Source organism: Triplophysa dalaica, chromosome 24 (assembly GCF_015846415.1).
Source record: "Triplophysa dalaica isolate WHDGS20190420 chromosome 24, ASM1584641v1, whole genome shotgun sequence".
Lineage (NCBI taxonomy): Eukaryota > Metazoa > Chordata > Actinopteri > Cypriniformes > Nemacheilidae > Triplophysa > Triplophysa dalaica.
Window position 1 is genome coordinate 16375763 of NC_079565.1, and position 21345 is coordinate 16397107.

The 21345-nt window shown below is 38.0% G+C and overlaps 1 protein-coding gene across 1 annotated transcript in view; it reads left to right on the forward strand.

Annotated features, from left to right (window-relative positions):
* ldlrad3 (low density lipoprotein receptor class A domain containing 3) overlaps positions 1-5079 on the forward strand; it is a 35960-nt gene extending 30881 nt beyond the window's left edge. The window contains exons 4-6 of the mRNA XM_056739401.1: positions 738-872; positions 1683-2073; positions 2890-5079. Of these exons, the coding sequence (XP_056595379.1) occupies positions 738-872; positions 1683-2073; positions 2890-3058 (695 nt within the window). The 3' untranslated portion in view covers positions 3059-5079. The remainder of the gene's footprint in view (positions 1-737; positions 873-1682; positions 2074-2889) is intronic.
* The last annotated feature ends 16266 nt before the right edge of the window (positions 5080-21345 follow it).

Below are 21345 nucleotides of genomic sequence, written 5' to 3' on the forward strand. Positions count from 1 at the left end.
AGCTGGTGCGTGCAAGCGAGCCTCACAAAGAACATACGCCCGTCTACCGGAAGGAGCAGGTAGTAAATGAGAGCGAGCCATATTTTTCCCGGACATCAAACAGGGCGTCTTTATTGCGGTTGCCCAACCCCCAATCAGCAGGACGCAGCACGGCCCCCTAGGGGAACAGAAGGAACAGCAGCAGCATAACCACTATAAAAAAGCATAACTACCGCTAATATCATTCTGCATAGCGTAACACTAGCCATGTGGATCTTGCTGTCTCACTACACTTTCATGCACTGTGCGTGTCGTCCGAGCATGCATCAGTGCGTATGACGAAATCACGTTGGGGCTGAGCCAATAGAAATGCATTGTAGGGGCCAAAATTGGAACATGTCAGTCTATGAGAGCTCCTGGGGCGATTTTCAATCTGACTGAAATCGCCCCCAAGGGCGACACACTTCTGCTTTTGGACAAGTGCCATGATACATTTTGTGATCATCCTCAAATTAAATAAGTTTTTTAAACTTGTGACCTTGAGACCACATATCTTTGGGGTTGTTATGGTACATATATAGTGGAATATGTAGTTTATGTAACATTTTAACAATTAAATCCAAATTACTTGATTTAGAAGATGCCATCATTTCATCTGTATATAAAGGTTTAGGGACTGCAAACATTTAGTTTGTGTCTCTCATGATTTGGGGTAAAAGTGTTTAATCAACTCTGTCTCTCCCTATTTTCCTCTGTAGCCTCTAATCCTTTGGTGTGTTCATCTGCTCGGTTCCATTGTCATAATGGGCGATGTTTAGACCGCAGTTTTTTGTGCAATGGACAGGATAACTGTCAAGATAACAGTGATGAAGAGAACTGTCTCACAACAGCAGGTAACAAGGATTTTCATATTGTTCTGGTGCTGTGTAAAATCAAAAGTCACCAATTATACATGTGATTTTTTTAGTGTCTGTGACATGAATACACCCATGAGCCCTCACTCATGAATCATGCAGAAATATATGAGAAAATATATCAGTGATTTGTGCGTGAATCAGACCTCCCCAAAACTCTCTTCCAGATTCACAAATACTTCATAAACATCAGATTTGTTAGTTAAATGTGTGCATGTTTATGAATTCCTTTATATTGTTAACAGGGTGCACGTGCACGGTCATTCACATTGACCACTATCCCTATCTATAGTCTATGAATTACATCTACCACCAAAGCATTTTAACCAGCTGAACTGACAGTTGAAGGGGAGGAGTTTATATCCAGACACCCAAGCCGTCTAACATATGTCCTTTAAGATGGATAGTCACTACAAGACAGAAGTACATTTTCAGATTTTAACAGACGATCATGAGTCCACACGTAATGCTGCAATATTTCATGACAAAATAGGCATTGTAATTTTTCATTTCACTGGAACATTTTGGACACTTCATTATTTAAATGAGACCTCATTAAGGAGGAGGATTGTAAGGATAAGGTATTTGATAATAGCACCATTATCAGAGAAAATCATCAGAAATGATCTGAGATATTTGTGAGGAAGTGTTAAACATAAAACATTTATAAAGAGGTCAAATACATACTTAAAAAACAAACTTATTTAGTGGTAAATATATTGGACATTTTAAACATGAAAGGATTTTATTTTAAAATACTTAGGATCTTTATTCTTTTCTTCCTCTCAGAATCCCCAGGACAGGACTTTGTGACTCTGGACTATCGACTCCACTATTATCCTGGTATTACTTATGCTGTTATCGGAAGTGCCATGATCTTTGTCCTCGTAGTGGCATTGTTGGCCCTTGTTCTGCACCATCAGAGAAAACAGAGTGTCCTGCTGCCTCGGGGTCTCTGTCATAGAGGTGCCTGCCAACAATCACTTCTACTGTCCCGACTTGTGATCATAGACAGGGGACATATCCATTCAGGAGGCAACAGCCTTTCACCTCAGTCTTCATATCCATCAGAGCCATTCCGTGCGGTTCATAGTCTCCAGTTGTTTCCGTGTTCCCAGCATTCCACAACTGGTGTGATAGATTTGCTCCCATCATACTCACAGGCTGTACTGGATGTTGGGTATGTTCTATACTAACAATTTATATCAGAAGCTTTATTTAGATTCTTACAATTGTTAAAGGTGGGGTGGTTGATTTGGAAAGGTGCTAATTTTAGCCTGCTAGCACAGAAATTATAATCCCACCCTTTTTGGGATGCGCCTTCAAAGCCACGCCTCCTCCAAACACATAAATCCATGTAACGAATTACAAATTAAATCCATTAATTTCTTCTTGAAGCATGTACTCACCCGTCCAAAAGAAAGAGAGCAACCATGGTATCATCTTTCAGGCCCTTTGCCTGCCCGGGCTGTCTCCATCGTGTAAAAGCTGATTCCATGTTAATTCACTCACTGCTTTTCAAAAACGCACTTTTGTTGTGTAGATTTACTTGTTGTCGGTTCCACAGGAAAGTTTGATTGTTGCTGATGGTCCGTCATTCTCCCTACATTGACACGGTGGACGTGAGAGCGCTGCAGCGCTGATGAATTATGATGTCTGTGTGATCAGGGTGTGCAGTTGTATGCAAAATACGTTAGCAGAAAATGTAGACATGACCATTCACAGCATTCGGCCAGAACCTTTTGATTGGATGAATATTTTTTGGTTCTACACCTTTCACAGACGATATAAAATTATAAAAATATTAAGTGACCACTTTACTTCTTGATTGCTATCAGGATGTAAAGAGATTTCCAACCAACATGACAAGAAATGTTTCTGGACAGTATCACCCACCCTGCCTTTAAGCCTTCACCCCAACTACTTTTTCCAGCTTTTGGTACCTGTCAATAATATTTCATTGTTTAAAATAACTAACAATATCACATTTTTACAGACAACCACCGTGGTTTGACCTCCCACCCCCTCCTTACCCTCCAGAGGATACAAATGATTCTGAGAGGGAACTACCTGTCTACGAAGAGCCAGCCACAGAATCCATAGAATCACTGCAAACCTGGACCAACACTTTAAATGTGGACTCCTGCTGTGCAGAGGAGTCTTAGCATTCGCTATTCTACACCCAGTGGAAATGAACCTGTGTATATACAGTAAGATATGCAGAAGAAGTGCCTGAAGAAAGAAAAGATTGAGTCACTTTCTTAATGCAGGATATACTACGGCAGTGCCACCATCTGGTGGCCATGTCACAGCATTTCTGTTAAAGAGAAAAATTAAGCAATGATTTATTTACAGTTGTGTTACTCAAACCCTCTATGACTTTCTTTTTTGTTCAGAACCAAGAGAGAGAATTGTAGGAAATTGATGTTCTTTTCCTTACAATGGCAGTCCATGGTGCATGTCTTCTGAACCTTTAAAGGACACAAAGCTTCATAAAATAATTCCATGTGACTTCTGACATGTGTTTCAAATGTAAAGGCAGCTTGATGTCGACTACTCGCTGATCATGTGATTTTAAAACTAACTTTTGAGAATACAAATCCGCTTGCTAAAGAGTTTAAAAGTCTAATTGACTCTTTTGACTCCGTCCAAATGGTTAAAGGCCCTACAGATTCACTTGGTCATACACTTGACCTCACTTTGGTGCATGATGTGACTGTTTATGATCTTGAAATTGGTGATCTAAGTTTTCGGATCCTAACCCAGTGTCGTTCACATGTGCTATTTCAGATCAGGTTGTAAAACCGAATAAGACTGTTGTTTAATCACGTGTGTTTAGCTGTACTTTCAGTGAGGACTTTTGTGCTCATTTTGAAGAAGTTTGTGAGCAGGTCTTTCCTCACTTTTCATCAATCGATTTAGATGCTGATCAGCAACTTACTTTATTTAATTCTATCTGCACTACTATTCTAGATGTCATTGCTTTACTGCAGACAAAGAATCTGAAATCTAAGGTAGAGCCATGGTTAAATAGTGATATACGGGCTCTGAGGCGAATATTTAGGCACGCAAAACGTAAATGGAAAAAAGATACGTTGCATGTGTTTTTAGAGATATTGCTTACCTCATTAAAAAACTATTAAAAACACATAAAGGAAGCAAAATCTAAATATTTGGTTGACATTGTAGCAAAAAATTGTTCTCCACAATAAATCTGGTCATAAATCCTCCTAATAATTTGCAGATGTGTGCATGCTTTTTAAGGTATTTCAAAAACAAGATTCAGGGCATTAGACAGCTAATTGTTCCTGGAAACTAGAGTCCCTCTGTTCCTCTGGTTTGCAATTCATCTCTAGATATATTTGATATGATCTCTGTAGATACACTTCATGAAGTTATTATGAAGTTAAAGCCTCTTCTTCTTCTTCTAAAACTGACATTATCCCAGCTCACCTCTTGTTCAAAGTTTTGATGTTATTGTGCCCTATATCCTGTTAATAAGTAATAAGAGTTTGTCTTCTGGACCTTTGTTGAAAAAAACCTAAACCGGAACCTGTCAGTTCTCTCTCAAAATTCCATGAAAAGGAAGTTTCTGTCCAAGTATTATCTGTTTTGGAATCATATAGAGTTTCTGAACCTTTTCAATCGGGTTTTAGGAAACGCCATAGCATTAAATCTGTCTAATGATATTTTATTAACTGGGGACTCTGCAGTACTTTTGTGGTTGGATTTGAGTGCGATCTTTGATACCATTAATCGTGATATTAAAATATGGCGTCTTGAATGCTATGTGGGTATTAAAGGTCAGGCATTAAAGTGGTGATGTCTGTCAGCAAAAGCTTGTTTGATTTGTGGGGTCCCCCAAGGATCTATTCGTGCTCCCATTTTGTTCTCTTTTTATGCTTTCTTCCCTTGGATTCAATTTTTAGAAAGCACAAAAAGCACAAAGTATTGTTTCATTTTTACGGAGATGATATGCATATAAACTGTATGTACCCATGAGGCAGAGGGCGACAGTAGTGGTCTGTGTGCTCTTGCAGCTTGTATGTCTGACGATAAGGCTTGGATGTCTAAACACTTCTTAAATTGAAATGAAAGTTAGACAGAGGAAATTGTTTTCAGATAGACAGATATTTCAGACCTCTGTGAAGTTGTCACCCATATAAATAAATTGTCACCAAAACTATACCACTCGTTTGTGCTGATTTTTTTTTTAAACGTCATTAAAAAAAATACGTATCAGCTATACGAAGTGCAAAACAAAACAACAAATTGCAAAACTACTAACAAATCAAATCAAATAAAAAAAGCCAAAATCATAATTACAAATCTGAAAACGCAACTCCAAACCTGAAAACTTTCCTGTAGCTCAGTGGTAAGAGCATTGCTTGTGGGTTCGATCCCAGGTTATTGCAAATACCTATGTAAAATGTATAGTATAAAGCAATGTAAGTTGCTTTGGATAAAAGCGTCTGCCAAATGCCTGTGTTTTACCTTTCTGTGTTTTTCTGTTTTTCTCATTTTCTCCTGTAAAGCTGCTTTGGAAAAGTGCACATAATGAAAAGCACTATATAATCAAATCAAATCGAATTGAATCATTCTTTTGTCTGTATTCTGCCAATTGGTTGATCTCCTGCTCCAATATACATTCTCTTGTAGTATTAAAAACAACCTGAGAAAATCTCTTCTGTGGTGTTTTTTTCGTGCCAAGTATGTTTTATCATGAACGTTATCCAAATGTTATCCAATCACACTCTCGTCTACCTTTCACTTTCCATGTCCGTAAAACTTTTTTACACGTCTCTTCATTTTTCATTTGTATAAATAAGTAATACAATTTTTGTAATTAATTGGTGAAGGGCTTTTTTGTGTTTTGTAATTATTTTTTTATGAAAGATAATTAGAAAGTTGAATTTTGCCAAAGAGTATCCGTTTAAACCACTTGATTAAAATGATCTTGTGATTAATTATCATGTTTTTTGTTATCTGTGTGTTAAAAGAATTTATCAATTTATAATATTGTAAAGAGCAAATATACATATAAAACACGAACGTAAAAAAAAGGATGAAAATAAGATCAATATTAATGTTTATTATTTAAATTATATGAATTAAAATTATTCAAAATATGAAACACGGTCAATTGAAGAACAAAGCAAGGTCAAAGTTCAAGAAGTCGTTGGATGACTTGTTCTGTGTTTAAGTGCTTAATCTACACAGTTCCACAAAGGGCGATGCCACCATTGTTGTTTTCACAAGCGACAGCGGTGTACGTGACTGTAGTGGAGTAGGCGGGGCGAGACTGTGGTTCGAGTCCGGTGAGTAATTGTGAATGAGCGCCAGCTGTGCGCACACCGGGCTCGAACCACGTAGGAGATTGAGAGCATATAAAAGGAACGAGCGACCGGACCGGGCCCGAACCTTGGAAGAGACCGGAGTGGATTTATCAAACTGGGACAGATACTAGCAGGATTAGCTTCAAAGTTGTTCCTCAAGAGGGATCGAGACCGACTGAATGAGACAAAGCTTCCGATGTTGGTCGTGTTTATAAACAGTCTGAATTGAAGTACATGAAGCGTATATATAGGAGGATAACGTTAGCATACGATAGCGAAGGGAGTCAGTCAAGAGCTAATGGAACATTCAAAGCCACTGTTAAACTTACTGTATATTATATTTTATTTGTCAAATGAGCACTTGGAGTTTAGTTTTATGAATGTTAATATATCATGTGCGTTAATATATTCAGCTGCAGCAAGCTGTTTTGCTAATGAACATGGGCGAACACTGCAGGTTAGTTTCGTTTTAAACGTCTCAAATCATTCGTCCTTTAGCTAAAAAATTCTGTCACAGCATACTAGCTATGCTCTCACGTTGTGTGTGTAACGTTGTAACTTGTCAATGACAAGCGCTAAAATCCGCATTCCGTGGATTTTAGGCAAAAATACATGCACAACATGAACACATTAGGATACACTGATTGCTGTTACACATTTTTTAGTCTCTGGAGGAATGATTTGAGACGTTTAAAACTAAGCTAATCGTAGAGGAAACATAATTTAGCTAAACCATTGCCATGGTAGTACTACACGTGTGTTGTGTTTACACGGCAGACAGAAGGGGGTTGGAGTGAGCTGTAACTCATTATCATTCGAAGAGACATGCACCAAAACTGGGCGCTGTGAGCAGAGTTGTTTTTTGACGAGGCAAGAAGGGTTTTGTTTACACAGACATTGAGTGTTTTGAAGCAAAAAAACTTCCAGACATTTAATGAAGACCCTAATAAATCCTACCAACTTGTTGAACGTGCTAATACGATGAGTCCTTTAATTTTACATTAGCTTTACAATAATTAAAGGGGCTGTTTTTGATTTACAGCGGCCCTAGCGTTGTATTATAGATTTGTAAAGAATCTCTCAGTCCAAACACGACGGTGGCCACTAAGAACCTACTTGTATTTTTTTTTAAGTCAGCAGTGCAGGTGTGAGAGAAGCAGGACTTTCTATTTCATGGAACACAGCTGGAAAAGTATGTGACAGGACAAATTCTCAGCTTTGAGATACCGTTCCCCCTGCAAAAGCTGGCATATTTTACCCTTAATTGGCTTCCCTTTCAAGCAGGTATGTACAATAGGCCAACTGGTGTAGTGATCAGTACACACCATAGTACAAAAAGATGTTGTTCTCATGTTGACGCAGGGAAGAGATCATGCAGGCATTAGAAAGACTGTAGAAAGAGTGATGTCTTATTTATTAATTAAAATAAAAGGTCTGTGGACTTAAGTTTAAAAAGAAGGATAACTGTGTTAATATTATAAAGACTTTCCAGCAGAGACGCACTAGGACCGCACCACTAAGGCTTTTAGCAGATATACTCTCAGATATCTATGGAGATACTTTCCAGCAGAGAGATGTCGGAGGGAAAGATGGTCTCAAAATCACCCCGAGGAGGTTGCTTTAATTCGGATCAGTATGTGAGTAATATGCTAACATAACAAGATATGTTGTTGTTGATCTATTAGCTGTGTGACGGAGCAGTTTTGATGGTCATTGTTTATCTGGAACCGCTTTAATATTGTACTTGTCCAGATACTGGAGAGAGAGCGCAAACTGGAGAACGAGCGTGTATTACTCTCTTACTCCATGATGAATAAACGTACATTTAAACCACGTGTCGCATGCGTTCCGAACCGTAGAGTACGATCTGTTTAACCACTGTACCGCAGGGCAGAGGGAGGGGAAAGCACGTTGTAGAGTTGTTCGTCTGTTAAGGGCTGCTGTACAAAACATGGCGGCGAATTCAAGGTACAGTATGTAGACTCGCTCTGAATGTAGAGATAAACAGATTATTCTAACAGAAACATGACGCTTCATTACGTGAGGTCTTTATACACCTCTGAAGACAAAGTTTTGTACATTATATTGCATTTCTGTCAATAGATCCTCCTAAAAACACTGTATTGTTCCTTCAACAAGTCTTCAAAATATTGTACGTGTCAACGGATGCTGCTGAAGTGCTGTCAGAAAACAGTCAGAGTTCACGTTGTGTTATTTACAGCTTGTAGAATTTCACATTCATGCAATAAACTTGAGACTGAAAACTTGAATGAAGATTGGTGGACTATATATTTGTAGATCTTAAAATAAAATGTCGCCTACGATGTAGCGTGCATGTTATTTTTTTGCTACTTACCTTTAATAACACTGTGATTTCTGTCAATCACATACCACTTGACATATTCTTTCACAATTGTGTGTTTTGCCTCAGCCGTGTGTAGCAATGTGCTTTTCTTCAAAACAGATCTTTTAGTGACTCCACCAGCTGCATTCTGAATCTATACAGAAGCAAGAACTGTAAGTTGGTTAACACTTCTCACAGATGAAACTGAAATGAGTTTTAATTCATTCATGAAATACTTAAAAGCAGTAATATCTTGCACTTGCTACTGACAAATTTGTGAAATTTCTGGGATCATAAATACTTCATTCATCTTTCTACTACTTGCCAAAATTGTGTATTATCCTGTGCCTCTTTCAGCACTTTCACTTTGCCCTCATCTGTGACATATTTTAAAGTGGCGCTGAAGAAAGGCTGGTCTACATTGTGGTTTCTCAGGTCTATTGAAGGAAAATGGGGCCCTGGACCTTCATACACTATCCACACAGCTGCCAAAAAATACTCATCCTGCCTGACAGCTGTCATAGAAAGGAAAGCCACATCACACACTGAATATGACAGACTGTTTGTTAATCAGACAATACTTTTCAAACAGATTCTTTTAATGTTTTAACATTTCAAATTAAATACACACCAACTGCATTGTATACCAGGTAGAGACTATTGGGAGATCCATAGAAAACGAACCGATTCATCAGACGACTCATCAGCAAAGTGAGAAGTTCCTTTCTCGGCCCACCTGTATCAAGTCCCTCTTCAACCGAGCCAGCATCATCAGAGAACTTCTCTGACGGCTTCATCCCACACATTGGACTAAAATGGCTAAAATAAACTTGATTTATTTTAAATAAATTTAATTTATTTTAGCATTAAATATCAAGTATTGTAACTTCAGCATTAGTGTGACAAGTAGTCCATCTTTGCTCTTAGTTGGGGATGGAATTGTCTGAGCTGGAGCTGGGATGGGCAGGCTCTCGCAGGAGGATGGCACTGGATTTTCAGATGGAGCTGGCCTAATCTCAAATTGGGGAGTCAGATCTGGCAAGTTCTTTATGAAACTATCTTTAGTAGTTGAGGTGATTGTTCTACCCTGTCGATAACGAGATATACAACTGATTTCTGCAGTGCGCAGTGTACATGTTATAAGATGGTGATCGGAAACATCGTCGCTTTGAGGTATAACATCGATATTGGTTAGATCGGCTCCGTGAGATATAATCAAGTCTAGTGTATGATTAAGGCGATGAGTAGGTCTGTTGATGTATTGTGTTACACCACAAGAGTCTAGTAGTTCTTTAAACGCCACAGCTAATGGATCGTTAGCAATATCTATGTGGATATTATAATCTCTGACAATCAGTACTTTATCGACGTTAACCAATAGATCCGATAAGAAATATATCCTTTGTCCTGCTTTAAAAGTAAACATCAACCATTTTACAAGAATACAATCATCCTATGTTTTATTACTGAGGGCCTTCTCCAGTGTGCTTGAATGCAAAGGTGTTATTGGCTAAAAGAAAAATAACAATAATTTGTATATACATATGTGTGCCTGTATGTGTATGTTTGTAATGCATATATACTGTACTAAACTATGCAAAAGTCTTAGACACGTTAGTACCCCCCCAAAATTATTTATTACATATCTTTTGTAATATGTAGTGTGTCAGGAAATATTAGTTTACATTTCCAAACATTCCTCTTGCCATTATTTGTAATAGTTACATAACGTTTTGTATGTACAGTGAGTTTGGCAACAGCCAAAATGTTCCACATTGAGATCTGGGACCGTAAATCAATACATTTACATATTTAGCAACTGGAGAAATTTGCCTTCCTTGTTTCAAACAGAATCACTTTTGATTCACTCTGGTGATGTCTTATCTCCCCTATTTTATATCCTGATAAGTATTTAGATGTGATGTGTACAGTGACCGTCATACAGCAGGTCACCACATCTGATAATGCAACGTAACAAGCTGTCAAAATCATGTTTTAAACAGAATGTTTTCCAGGATTAACTCATTATACAGTATATGATGTGAATAGTGAAATGTAGCAGCATCTTTAGATCTGAAATAGTTTGAGTTTGTTATTATTATAAATATTCTATTTTAATACATGTGGAAAAAATGTGTTTCTGTGGATTCAACAGTTAAATTGAAGTTGAATTTAATTATTTAATCATCATGTAACTGTCAAGACTGCTGTATGGTATTACTGATGATGACAATGAGAGTTCAAAAATAAACTTAAAGTTACTTATACCCTACAAAGCTGTTTTTTATTTTTTTTGTAAATAAATTAAAAAAATGGTTTTTAAATGGCAACAATTACTTTTTAATTTCTTTTAATTACCCAACCCAGAAAAGCAGTGAGGACAAGAACACAAGGCTACACGTCTTGTGTTAAACTTAGTAATGAAACAGTAAGTCTTAAAAAAGTTGCCGGCCAATACTCTCCATCTTCAGGCCTGTATTAGCCAGCTGCCAAACAATCTTTTCCTACAGTTGGCGGCTCATCTTTTAAATGCCGTTTTACAAAAAAAGTGTACATAACTTGCATAAACAGACTTTGAACTAATTGTTTATATTTAGGCTTTCGATATGAGTTTAGTAAATTGTGAAGCTCTTGCACTTGACTTGGATTAAAGATAAGATTTTTCCACTACACATTTTTGATATACTTTATTTATATACTTTATATAACACACTGTAAAATGATTAGTCAAAAAACGTAGCTTAGCTTTAGCTATAACCCTTAGAAACGTCTGTTCAGGCACAGATATGTATACTAGAGATGGTTGTCATGGTTTCACCTCTCCTTGTCAGGTATTTCTTGGTTTAGAGGTGGAATCATACAGAATCCTTTGTTTCATGTGGGGAGAGATGTTTTTGACCTTGTAGCTTTCCATACTCTCCCCGAGTCAGGTCATCATTCCTACCCTCCTGTTTCCTAGTTTGTGTTAATTAGCTTCCCCTTAGTGTTTGATCCGTGTCACCTCGTCCCTATTTAATTATCCTGTGTTCGTCTCCCTATAAAGAGTCCTCATGTTTCATTGTCCTGTGCTTGTTCATTGTATGTGATTCCTGGTCATTGTGGATGTTAGCTGTTTCATGCCCGTTCTTGTGCCTTGCCTTGTTCCTGTTTTCCCTGTGTCTAGTAAGTCTTAGTTTAGTGTTCGTTCCCAGTGTTTGTTTTCTTAGTTTAGTTAATCCGTGTTCTTGTTTCTGTATTTAGTTTTCAAGTCTTGTTTTCCCCATTGTGGGTTTTGTTTTGCCGTTTTTGTTATATATAAATCTGTTAACCCCTTCATCCACCTCCTGTCTTGTTCCTGCATTTGGGTTCTCCTGTGAAATTCATAACAATGGTAAAATGTCACCTGCATCTGCTGCTTCAAATCAATTATACACCCACCATCCGCCCGCACATATAATTTTCTCTGATATAGATATCCACACCCGATAGTCACTTTAATTCATCTAATTCTTTTCTTTAAGCATGATGTTATCAATTTCAGTGACGTTGGAACTAAGTTGCCAATATCCGATATTAAAATGATACGCTAATCGTAAAATGCTTTTAAATGAACATTTATTTATCCAACAAAAGGGTTGGCTTTGGCCACACAAACAACAATCAAGAACTTTTTTTTCTTTCCAGAAAACAGATATAGCACAAAGTCTGTTAACAAATTGGTGGCAATAGAGCTTAAATGTCGTATAAGACTATGAGCTACTTGGCCTTCTCTTTTGCACTGTGTAAAAACAGAATAGCATCTACTGTGCCAGGATTCAGACGATTCCGGCTCGCCTCTAAAACCCTGCCTGCTGGACTAAATGAGCGTTCGCTTGCACAGCTTGTTTCAGGAATGCACAAGATTCTCCGAGCAAGCCGCCGCAGTCATGGGAATAAGCCATCTTGTTTCTCCCAGAATAAAAGCTCATGTTCCTCTGAGGACTCAACTAACTGAAAGTTTGAAAAACAGTATTGTTCCACTTCATCCATCATTCTGGGTGTCTCTTCATCCCATTCTGCAAAGTCCACTTTCTGTTTTTTCGCTCGTCCACTGCCATGATTCATTGCAATGGGGGATATTAAACTTGTTAGCGCACACCGACCAACCGTTTCAGTGGTCTACTTGCTCAGGTAATGCGGGACAAAATTTAATAATAAATGGATTGTATAATTAATTTATTGTATTAATTTAAAAGTGTAATAACTTTTTTTTAATTTTTAATGCAATTTTGACTACCTTGTTCTGCCGCTGGTGAGGAGAGAAAGGTGCCTTCTGCGTTCTGGCTGACACTGGGTTCCTCACTCATAAGCTCCTGCACTTGTCTCTTGTCTTGTCTCCGTGATCACGGAGAAGGACTATGTATGATGGATCTCCAAACTTGGGCTCACAGTGTCTCTTAAATTTGTAACACCATCTGAATTGTTGGGTATTTTTCTCCTTCAAGCTCATTAATGGGTAATTTGAAGAGAGTGAGGAATTCGATCAAGCGAGTGATATGGTCTTGAAAGATGCCCTCCATCCGATTCAGCTGGCCTTTGTCTTCCAGGAGCTGTCTGATGTCACTATACTGTTTTAGTATAGATTCCATCATGTCAACTTTGCTGTTCCAATGAACTTCACATTCTTGAATCACAGTGTGCGTTAATCTTGCAACAGCACCGGTTCTCTTCAGAAACCTCACCAGGCTTTTGCACGCATCTATCATTTCCTGCACGTCTTTGATGCCTTCTGGTGCATTCCTGTCTTAACACAGCGTTCAGGAACCCAGTGGTAGGTCCGAAGTGTAGCCTTAATGTTCAGGCCCTGGTCACTGACAAAAACAATTTTGTCTGCAGTAATTCCATAACTCATTAACACAGTTTTTATTTGATCATGGATATTTTCTGCGTTTATTTTTTTAGATGACTGTCAAATTCCAATGTTGCCAGAATGCCACTTTCCAGTGGATCTCGTGGATATAGTGACATGTAAGAACAGTATATGCCCTCTTGTTAAATTTGTCTGTCCACATATCTGTGGTAACAGAAATCCCACTGTATTCCAAAACTTTTTGGATGGCCTCTGAAAGTTTTTCTTTACCAGCGGCAGCTTTTTGCTTTGTCCTGTCACAAACAGTTTGGCGATGGGGAATGATAGCATCAGCGTCAACTGCACCGTACTTGGCGCCGATATTAATAAGTGTTTGGGCCACTTGGAGGAATCCTTTGCCAGAGACAACATGGAAGGGCCGTATATCTAGACAGCACAGGTCCACGCATGCGTCCACGAGACTAGACTTGACGTCCAGCAGTATTTTTTTGCTTTCCCTACGGACATAAGAATTTAAAGTGTTTGTCTGACTTGACTGGCCTTTCTAATTAGCACACACATGATGGACCATATTCAAGGTACCAGTTTTGTGGCTTTCATACACATACAGCGCATCACAGCTGTTGCATTTCACATACCCAGCACTTGAATCATCTTTGTTGACCACTTTGGTAAAGCGCTCCCACACGGCACTTCTCTTTCCTTCCTTTTGTTTTGATGTAACCACCATCCGCACATCTCTAATGTATACATTCACTACCAATATCTACCTTTCATGTACTGATATGCTGTACTCGTGTGCAAACGTGTATATTTTGAAATGTTACCGAACCAGTGACAACTTGGGTACATTTTTTACAATTTCTGACAGAATATTATTTTTATGGATAGGGGAGAGCGGGGTAAATCAGACGCAAATCAGAAATTCTTACTGACACGCCAGTGAAGCAGCAACTAGAAATAGAAAAGAATAAGGCTGAATTTAGCAAAAAGCTGTTTTAAAAGAAAGGGAAGCAAGGGGGGAGTCAAAATCTGAACCTATGAAGAACAAGGCAGCTAAAAGAAGAAAAATCATGTAAGGGGTCATCATCATATGATGAAGAGTGCTCCTGCCTCGTCTGTGTGGAGCCATTTTCAAAGAGTCGCCCAAAAGAGACCTGAGTGAAATGTGTAAAATGCGACAAATGGGCCCATGATGCTTCACCTCAGGCCAGGCGATTAATGTGTGCCAGAATTGTGACTCTGAAGATGAGTCTGATTAGTCAGATACAGGGAATCTGTTTTGTTCAGAGGTTAAACATGTTAAGTTAAGCCAGTTATCTGCAGCATTTCATTCAGTTATCATGGATCTTTGTGTAAGCCAGAGAACGTTTGACTTTAAAGTTCAAAGTAAAGTGGTCTTGCCACTTCATGTGTTTGGATTGAAATGTTTATTGTTTGAATTGAAATAATTGTTTTTCCAAATTCTCTAGGCATGATTGTTTATATTTCCAGTTCTGGTTTGAATTTGTATATTCACAATTAAGTAGTTGTGTTCTTATTTCTAGATGATCTAGTGTGATAATATACCTGCCGATGGGGAAAATAATCACAAGTACACATTCTCTATTCAACAGTCTACAACTCCGTAGTGAGATAAGTTAGGAAAATGAGATGACATCAAATTATGTGCCCAAGACGTCCTTCTTTCATTTGGTATTCATTTATACCATTGTGATGTATGGTGCTCAGTAAATGTTAGACAGTGTGAAAAGTGTGACAACATGCCCCGCTCTCCCCTAGTCATCTTTCATCATATACTCAGCCTCATGTCATTGCAAACTTGCATGAGTTTCTTCATTTAGAAGAATGTTTGCAAATGTTATTGGACCACATCGACGACCATTGTATGAACACAAAAGGTTACGCTGGAAAATAATTATATACAGGCTTTGAACTGTTTCCCAACCTTCTTTCACCAGTAGACTCCATTTCCCAGCATCCTTTGTGGTCACCCGCACCACGTCTGCGATCGCACAACTATCACCTCTTTCCTCATCGCCAGCCACAGGAATAAAGCTCAATTACCTCCACTGTTTGGTCTCATTTGCACATGGATTTTACATTCAAATTTCATCTTCATTAGAGTTCAGAACTGTTTGTTGACATTCACTCAAGAGCTTCATGGCTACTTTTGCATTCTTTGTATAATCCTGCCTGTCTCTTATTTTTGGGTAAACTATATACTCATTTTGACCTTTCCCTTAGGTGATTAATGCATACATCGCCCACACAGTCAAATAATATAACCGACGACGAGACAAAAAAGCATTCCATATTGACTCATTTGAAATGACTGGCATATGGGAAGGAAGTACCTCTAGACTGAAGGTAGGCATAAGAGAGGTATCTGCTTTACTTGTAAGGCTTTTTATTGGATTAAATGGATTGTATTACATGATTTGACTGTATGATGTGTCATGTTTAGTGTGATCCAACAAAGTATAGTGTCGTTTTGGGAGCTGTCCATGAACCCGGACTGTAAGATAACTACTCTGCTCAGTAACAGCTGACTTTGGGGAGAACTCAGTATTACCAACAGCAGTGAAGTCATCCAGTATATGACGTATACACAATTCTACAGGTGATTTTTTTCCTTGTGAATTCGAGCAGTGTTTGGAGTCAACAAGGTAACCATCCATGTATGGAGCGCTCCAATTAGAAACCAAACCAAAATATGTTGATATTGTCATTTTGTTATTGTCACACCTCTCAGGGCCTTCATCAGAAAACGATTCTGCCAAGTGTCTAGGTGGACTGCAAGTACAGAACCACACACACTACAGAAGAATGGTTCCTCCTGTGGAATATTTGTCATAAAAGTAAATGAGTTTTTGATTATCATTCTGTGTCTGCCGTAACTGAAATTCAAAGTAATGGCTGGATATTGATAGCAAAAGTCTGGATCTTTTGAACTTTTGGGAATTTATGAAACGTTCTCACGTATTAAAATATTAGTATGCAGAGGAAATACTGCCTGAAGAGCCTCTTTAATATTCCAATGACCACTGAGAGGTTACAGAAGACAGGTGGTGGTGATACTTGTGTGTGATTTTCAACATTCTCAATTCTTCAACATATAATCCAACAAGGTCTGTCATCCACATGAAAAACAAAACAAAACAACTAACAAAAGAAAAAAGAAAACACAAACCATGTCCTTATTTCGACCCAAGGGGACATGATTTGCAAACAAACGGGGTGTTGCCCCTCTGATTGCTACTCTTATCATAGAGAAGAATACTTGAAATACAATTTTAGTATACTTTAGTAAAGTTCAAGTGTATTTTAAGGATACTTTATACTTATATCAATGGACTAGTAGCATAGTTCTTGAAAGTGTACTATTTAAATACCGCTTGAGACTGAATTAGCCCACTTTGTAGTTGATAAAAGTGGACTTTAAGGCCGGGTTTCGCACACAAGGTTTAGCTTAAGCCTGGACTAGACCTTAGTTCAATTAGGACTTTTGAGGCACTTCAATAAAATGCCTTGGAAAAAAACATCATTAGTTTGCCTCTTGAGACAAAACAATGGCACTGACATAATTTAAGATTTGTCAGTGTACGTTTTTTCAGTTAAGACAGGTTAAACATTCTTTTTAGTCTGGGACTAGTCTTAAGCCTTGTCTATGAAACCGGGCATTAGTGTAACAGTAGTAAACTTTTGAGTACACAACTTCATTTACAATCACATTTTCATTTGCTTGACAACAATACTGAGAGTTTACTAATTCAATACTTTTAGAACATGTTTAGTGTATGAAAGTACACTTGGAAGTTTACTCCCAGTAAAATAATAGTTAAATGGTCAAGTATACTTGTAGGATTTCTATAGGTGTACTGGTAGTTTACTATGTTTTTACTTGTGGCACAGTTGTCTTTTATAAAGTACAATTAAAATGATACTCTCAGTAAACTACTAATTTATTTTAAGTGTACTTCTAAGCTTTCTTTGAGTGAACTTGCAAAAATTCTGATAGTAAACTAGATCAATACTTGTGGTACATGTCGTCGCTGTAAGGCAGGGGTGTACAAAGTCAGTCCTGGAGGGCCTGTGTCCTGCAAAGTTTAGCTTCAACCCTAATCAAACACACCTGAACAGCTGATCAAGGTCTCACAAAGCAGACTAGAAACTTCCAAACTGGTGTGTTGAGCCAAGTTGGAGCTAAACTCTGCAGGACTGTGGCCCTCCAGGACCGACATTGTAAGGAATGAGTATTTTATTCACTCGCCCATAACACCTTCCACCTCATTGACTGATCACAACCTCTCACTCTTCACACGTTTGTTTAGTATTTAAGCCATGCCTTTTTTCAGCCACAACATATATTTGCATATTTGCTTAAGCAGCCTTCAATCTCTTAAGAGTCTCCAAAGGTTCAAGTTCAGGTTGCTTATCTTCTAACACCTTGAGTCTGACTGCATTTTAAATCTGGTTTTTGGATCTCATCTTCATCTCAGCCTCTTCATCACCATATCTTCAAGCTTCTGAAGCTCTTCCAAATGATGTGAACACTGATTCTTTCTTCATTTAATGTTTCTGCACAAAGGAATTTATCTCTTTGCAGTTTATGTTTTGCAAATATAAGTAGCCTCCTGTTGCATAATGGTTGCAAACTTAAATTTTCTCTTTCTTTTCAATGGCTTTTGTACACTTTAAAGGGTAAAAATGTTGTCCTTTTCTTTTGAATGTTACCCTCACTTTCCATTCCTTTTCTTCATCCTCGTTCCTCATGCAAGTCTTTGCAGCCTTGGCTTTTTGGTATATGTCATAAACCTCCAAACCTAATGTTTGGATACTATTTACTATAATAAAAGGAAAAGTAATAAAAAATGGTAAGTAACTGTTGTCAGTGTGACAAAAATGATGCGGTATTGAAGTGCGCATGCCCAGTGGAGGTAACTGTATCCCTTCTAGCCACAACCCATTATAACTTGAGCACAACTGAATCTTTGGATCTTTAGCAGTAACCATATTGTTAAGTGGTGTGTTTAAAATAGCTCTTAAAGAGGAGTCCATTCCATTTGACAATCCCTTCATCAATCGATTCTTGATTCCCAACAGCATTTGTATAATTCTGCCACTGTTTTAGAATGAATGGAGGCTTGTTTAAACACCTGAGAAGTACTGTTACATTTTTGTGACGGAAAAGCTGCCACCAGAGCTGAAGGTCACACACTCCGCTGCTCATGCACTCTTTTAAACACACTGTATTTATTCATGTCACTTACAGCAAGCCACAAGTACTACGAGAAACTGGAGCATCGAAGGGTTTGAGAAGTCATCTCTGGCCTAAAGGTTGCCGGTTGGATTCTCAGGGCCGGCGGGTAACGATTGAGTTGCCCTTCAGCAAGGCACTTTACCCCACTGGGTAGCTGACTACTGCTCTGGGTGGACGTGTGTTCATCACTTGCTGTGCGTGTGTTCACTACTCACTAGATGGGTTAAAAGCAGAGGTCACATTTCGAGTATGGGTCACCATACCTGACAAATAGGTCACTTTCAAAAACCAAACACTGTGTGACAGCCAATCTCTGTGAGAAGACTGTTTGTGGATTTCTGAACTGTAATCATGTACAGTTTACTTGTGGCGGCTTGACAATTTGCTAAATTGTTTTGTAGTTTTGAACTGTAGGCAGTAGATGGCGCCAATCCATAGATTTTATGTGACGTGCAAAAGATGGATATCTGCCATTGTCCCCCATGTTAAAGGTGGGTGATTTCTTTTGTATAGATTATATACACAATAGTCTTTGTGCAATAAGTATATCAACTGTAGAGGAGGCCTAAGCTGTGCATGTGCAGAATCCCATCAGAGAATTTTGTGCCATAAACATGTCTCTGTCCCCAGTGATGGGAAACAATGGCTCGTGGTTCCCGGGTTATCAGTGTCCTCAGGTGTTTCTAGCCAAATGTTTGTGAGATATGCAGTCATTTCTGTATGTAAATGATGTTGGTTCTTGATGTCCCCTTGCCACTTCCATGCCAATTGTAATTTGATGATATGTGTTGCGCTGGTTTCACACAGCATGCGTAAAGAGCATGTGCTCGCGCAGCAGAAATGCAGGAATTAAAAGCTCAATTAAAGCGACAGTGCATTCTTTACGCTCAAAATGCAGATGGATTGACAGTGTTCTGTCTGAACCCCACTGTCATCATAACCTTCTGAAAAAATACATAAACTATACAGACATCATGTTGCTTATATTGCGTATATGTGATAGTAAAGCGATCAATCTATGGTGACTAAACCCTTCATATACTTCAAAGCACAATGGCTTTTGATTTATAACTTGTACTACATTCATCTCAAAGAGCTGATGGATAAATCAAAGTTATACAATCTACTTAAAACCTTGAACTTCTGGAAGATATTTTGTTCATTGATTTTAGATTTTAAGCATCTGTCATAAGTTACCAGCAAATGCTGTCGTGAATAATTAAGTGAAGTGTCCTGTTATATATGATTATAGTCTGATGAATACTCATGAATAATAAACCATGTTTCACCAAAAATTAAATGCATACATTGTAACACAAACACCTCTGATAAAATGTCAGAAAAAGTAGTTTAGTGTTTCATGATCGTTTAAGAAATTTGTTCACATGTGAATACAGTTAAACAATAGTTCATCTACAATGAGATAAGCTCTCATATTGTTCCATCACACAAGATTTTTGTTCATTTAAATTTAAGATATTTTGATTTCTTATCATTTTTGTCTATCCAAAGTATGGATGTCCCTGAAGCTGAATACCTTATTCGAAAAGGCACGGATAATGGCTTCAAAACGAATAATGAATCCATCCGAATAACAGGGAAAAAAAGTTTGGCAGACATAATCAAATGTTTGCTGGAATATGTGTAATATGAATGAAATGAGCACTAATCAGAAAGCTGTGTTACAGTCTCTGAGCGTCTCTCAGAAATCAGAGTCTGTGTGTTCCTGCTACAGGTGCGGCTGCAGACCCAGAGCAGGCAGATTTATGTCCCTGTTGTTCCTTATTTGTCCAGCAGGTATGAAGTAAAATATTTGTAAGCGAATCAAACTGTTTAACTAAAATGTAATTATGTATGTGTAAGAAATAAACTAAAGTTACACTGGAAGTGCTTCTGGACTAGTGAAAATTGACTATGGTAAAAGTGTAGTAACCATGTTTTTTGTTGTTTTTGTATTGATGACTTTTGGCAAAACCAATCTTACTACAGAAACCATGACTTAACTAACGATATGCAGAACAGGTCAAAAAAATGTGTAAATATATACTAACTAAAAACACAATTAACCGCTTTAAGACATTTCTAAGGTATTTTATCTTCTAAGAAAAAAGTGACAAGTTTCTTGTGAACAACGTTCTTTATTAAGACCATTATCAAAAACAGGATTGATGATCATTATAGGATGGCTCTGGATAAAACTCCAGTCAAACTGCTCCAGCTCACTGATAAAAGAACGTTTAAAGTTGTAGACAAAGTTGTTATTGGAAATAAGGGCAGGATGTCATGCTTGACCATTTCTCATTCATAGCATCCTAACACACCTCATGTCAATGACAGGCCCATGTAAATAATTCAATAATTGCCAAATCATTTTCATATTTTCTATTTTAAACTGAGTTTTGTAGTTTGCATCAGTGGATCCTATAGCTCAACATTACTGTTATTGTAAAATATTTGACATTGAGGTCCAGTGATAGACCGCTGATTAAAAGAGTCTGCAGCAGCACAATACAAGCTTTAAGGCATTTATTTCACAAATTGTATCACACAATGGCGAGTGCGATGCGTGAGAAAACTGATGTGTGGTGTGAGAGCGTGAGAAAACAGTCTAGTGTGTTTGGAGCTGCCAGCCCTGATTGAATACATTTATAAACTGCTTCAGAGATTTAGAACAATAGTGT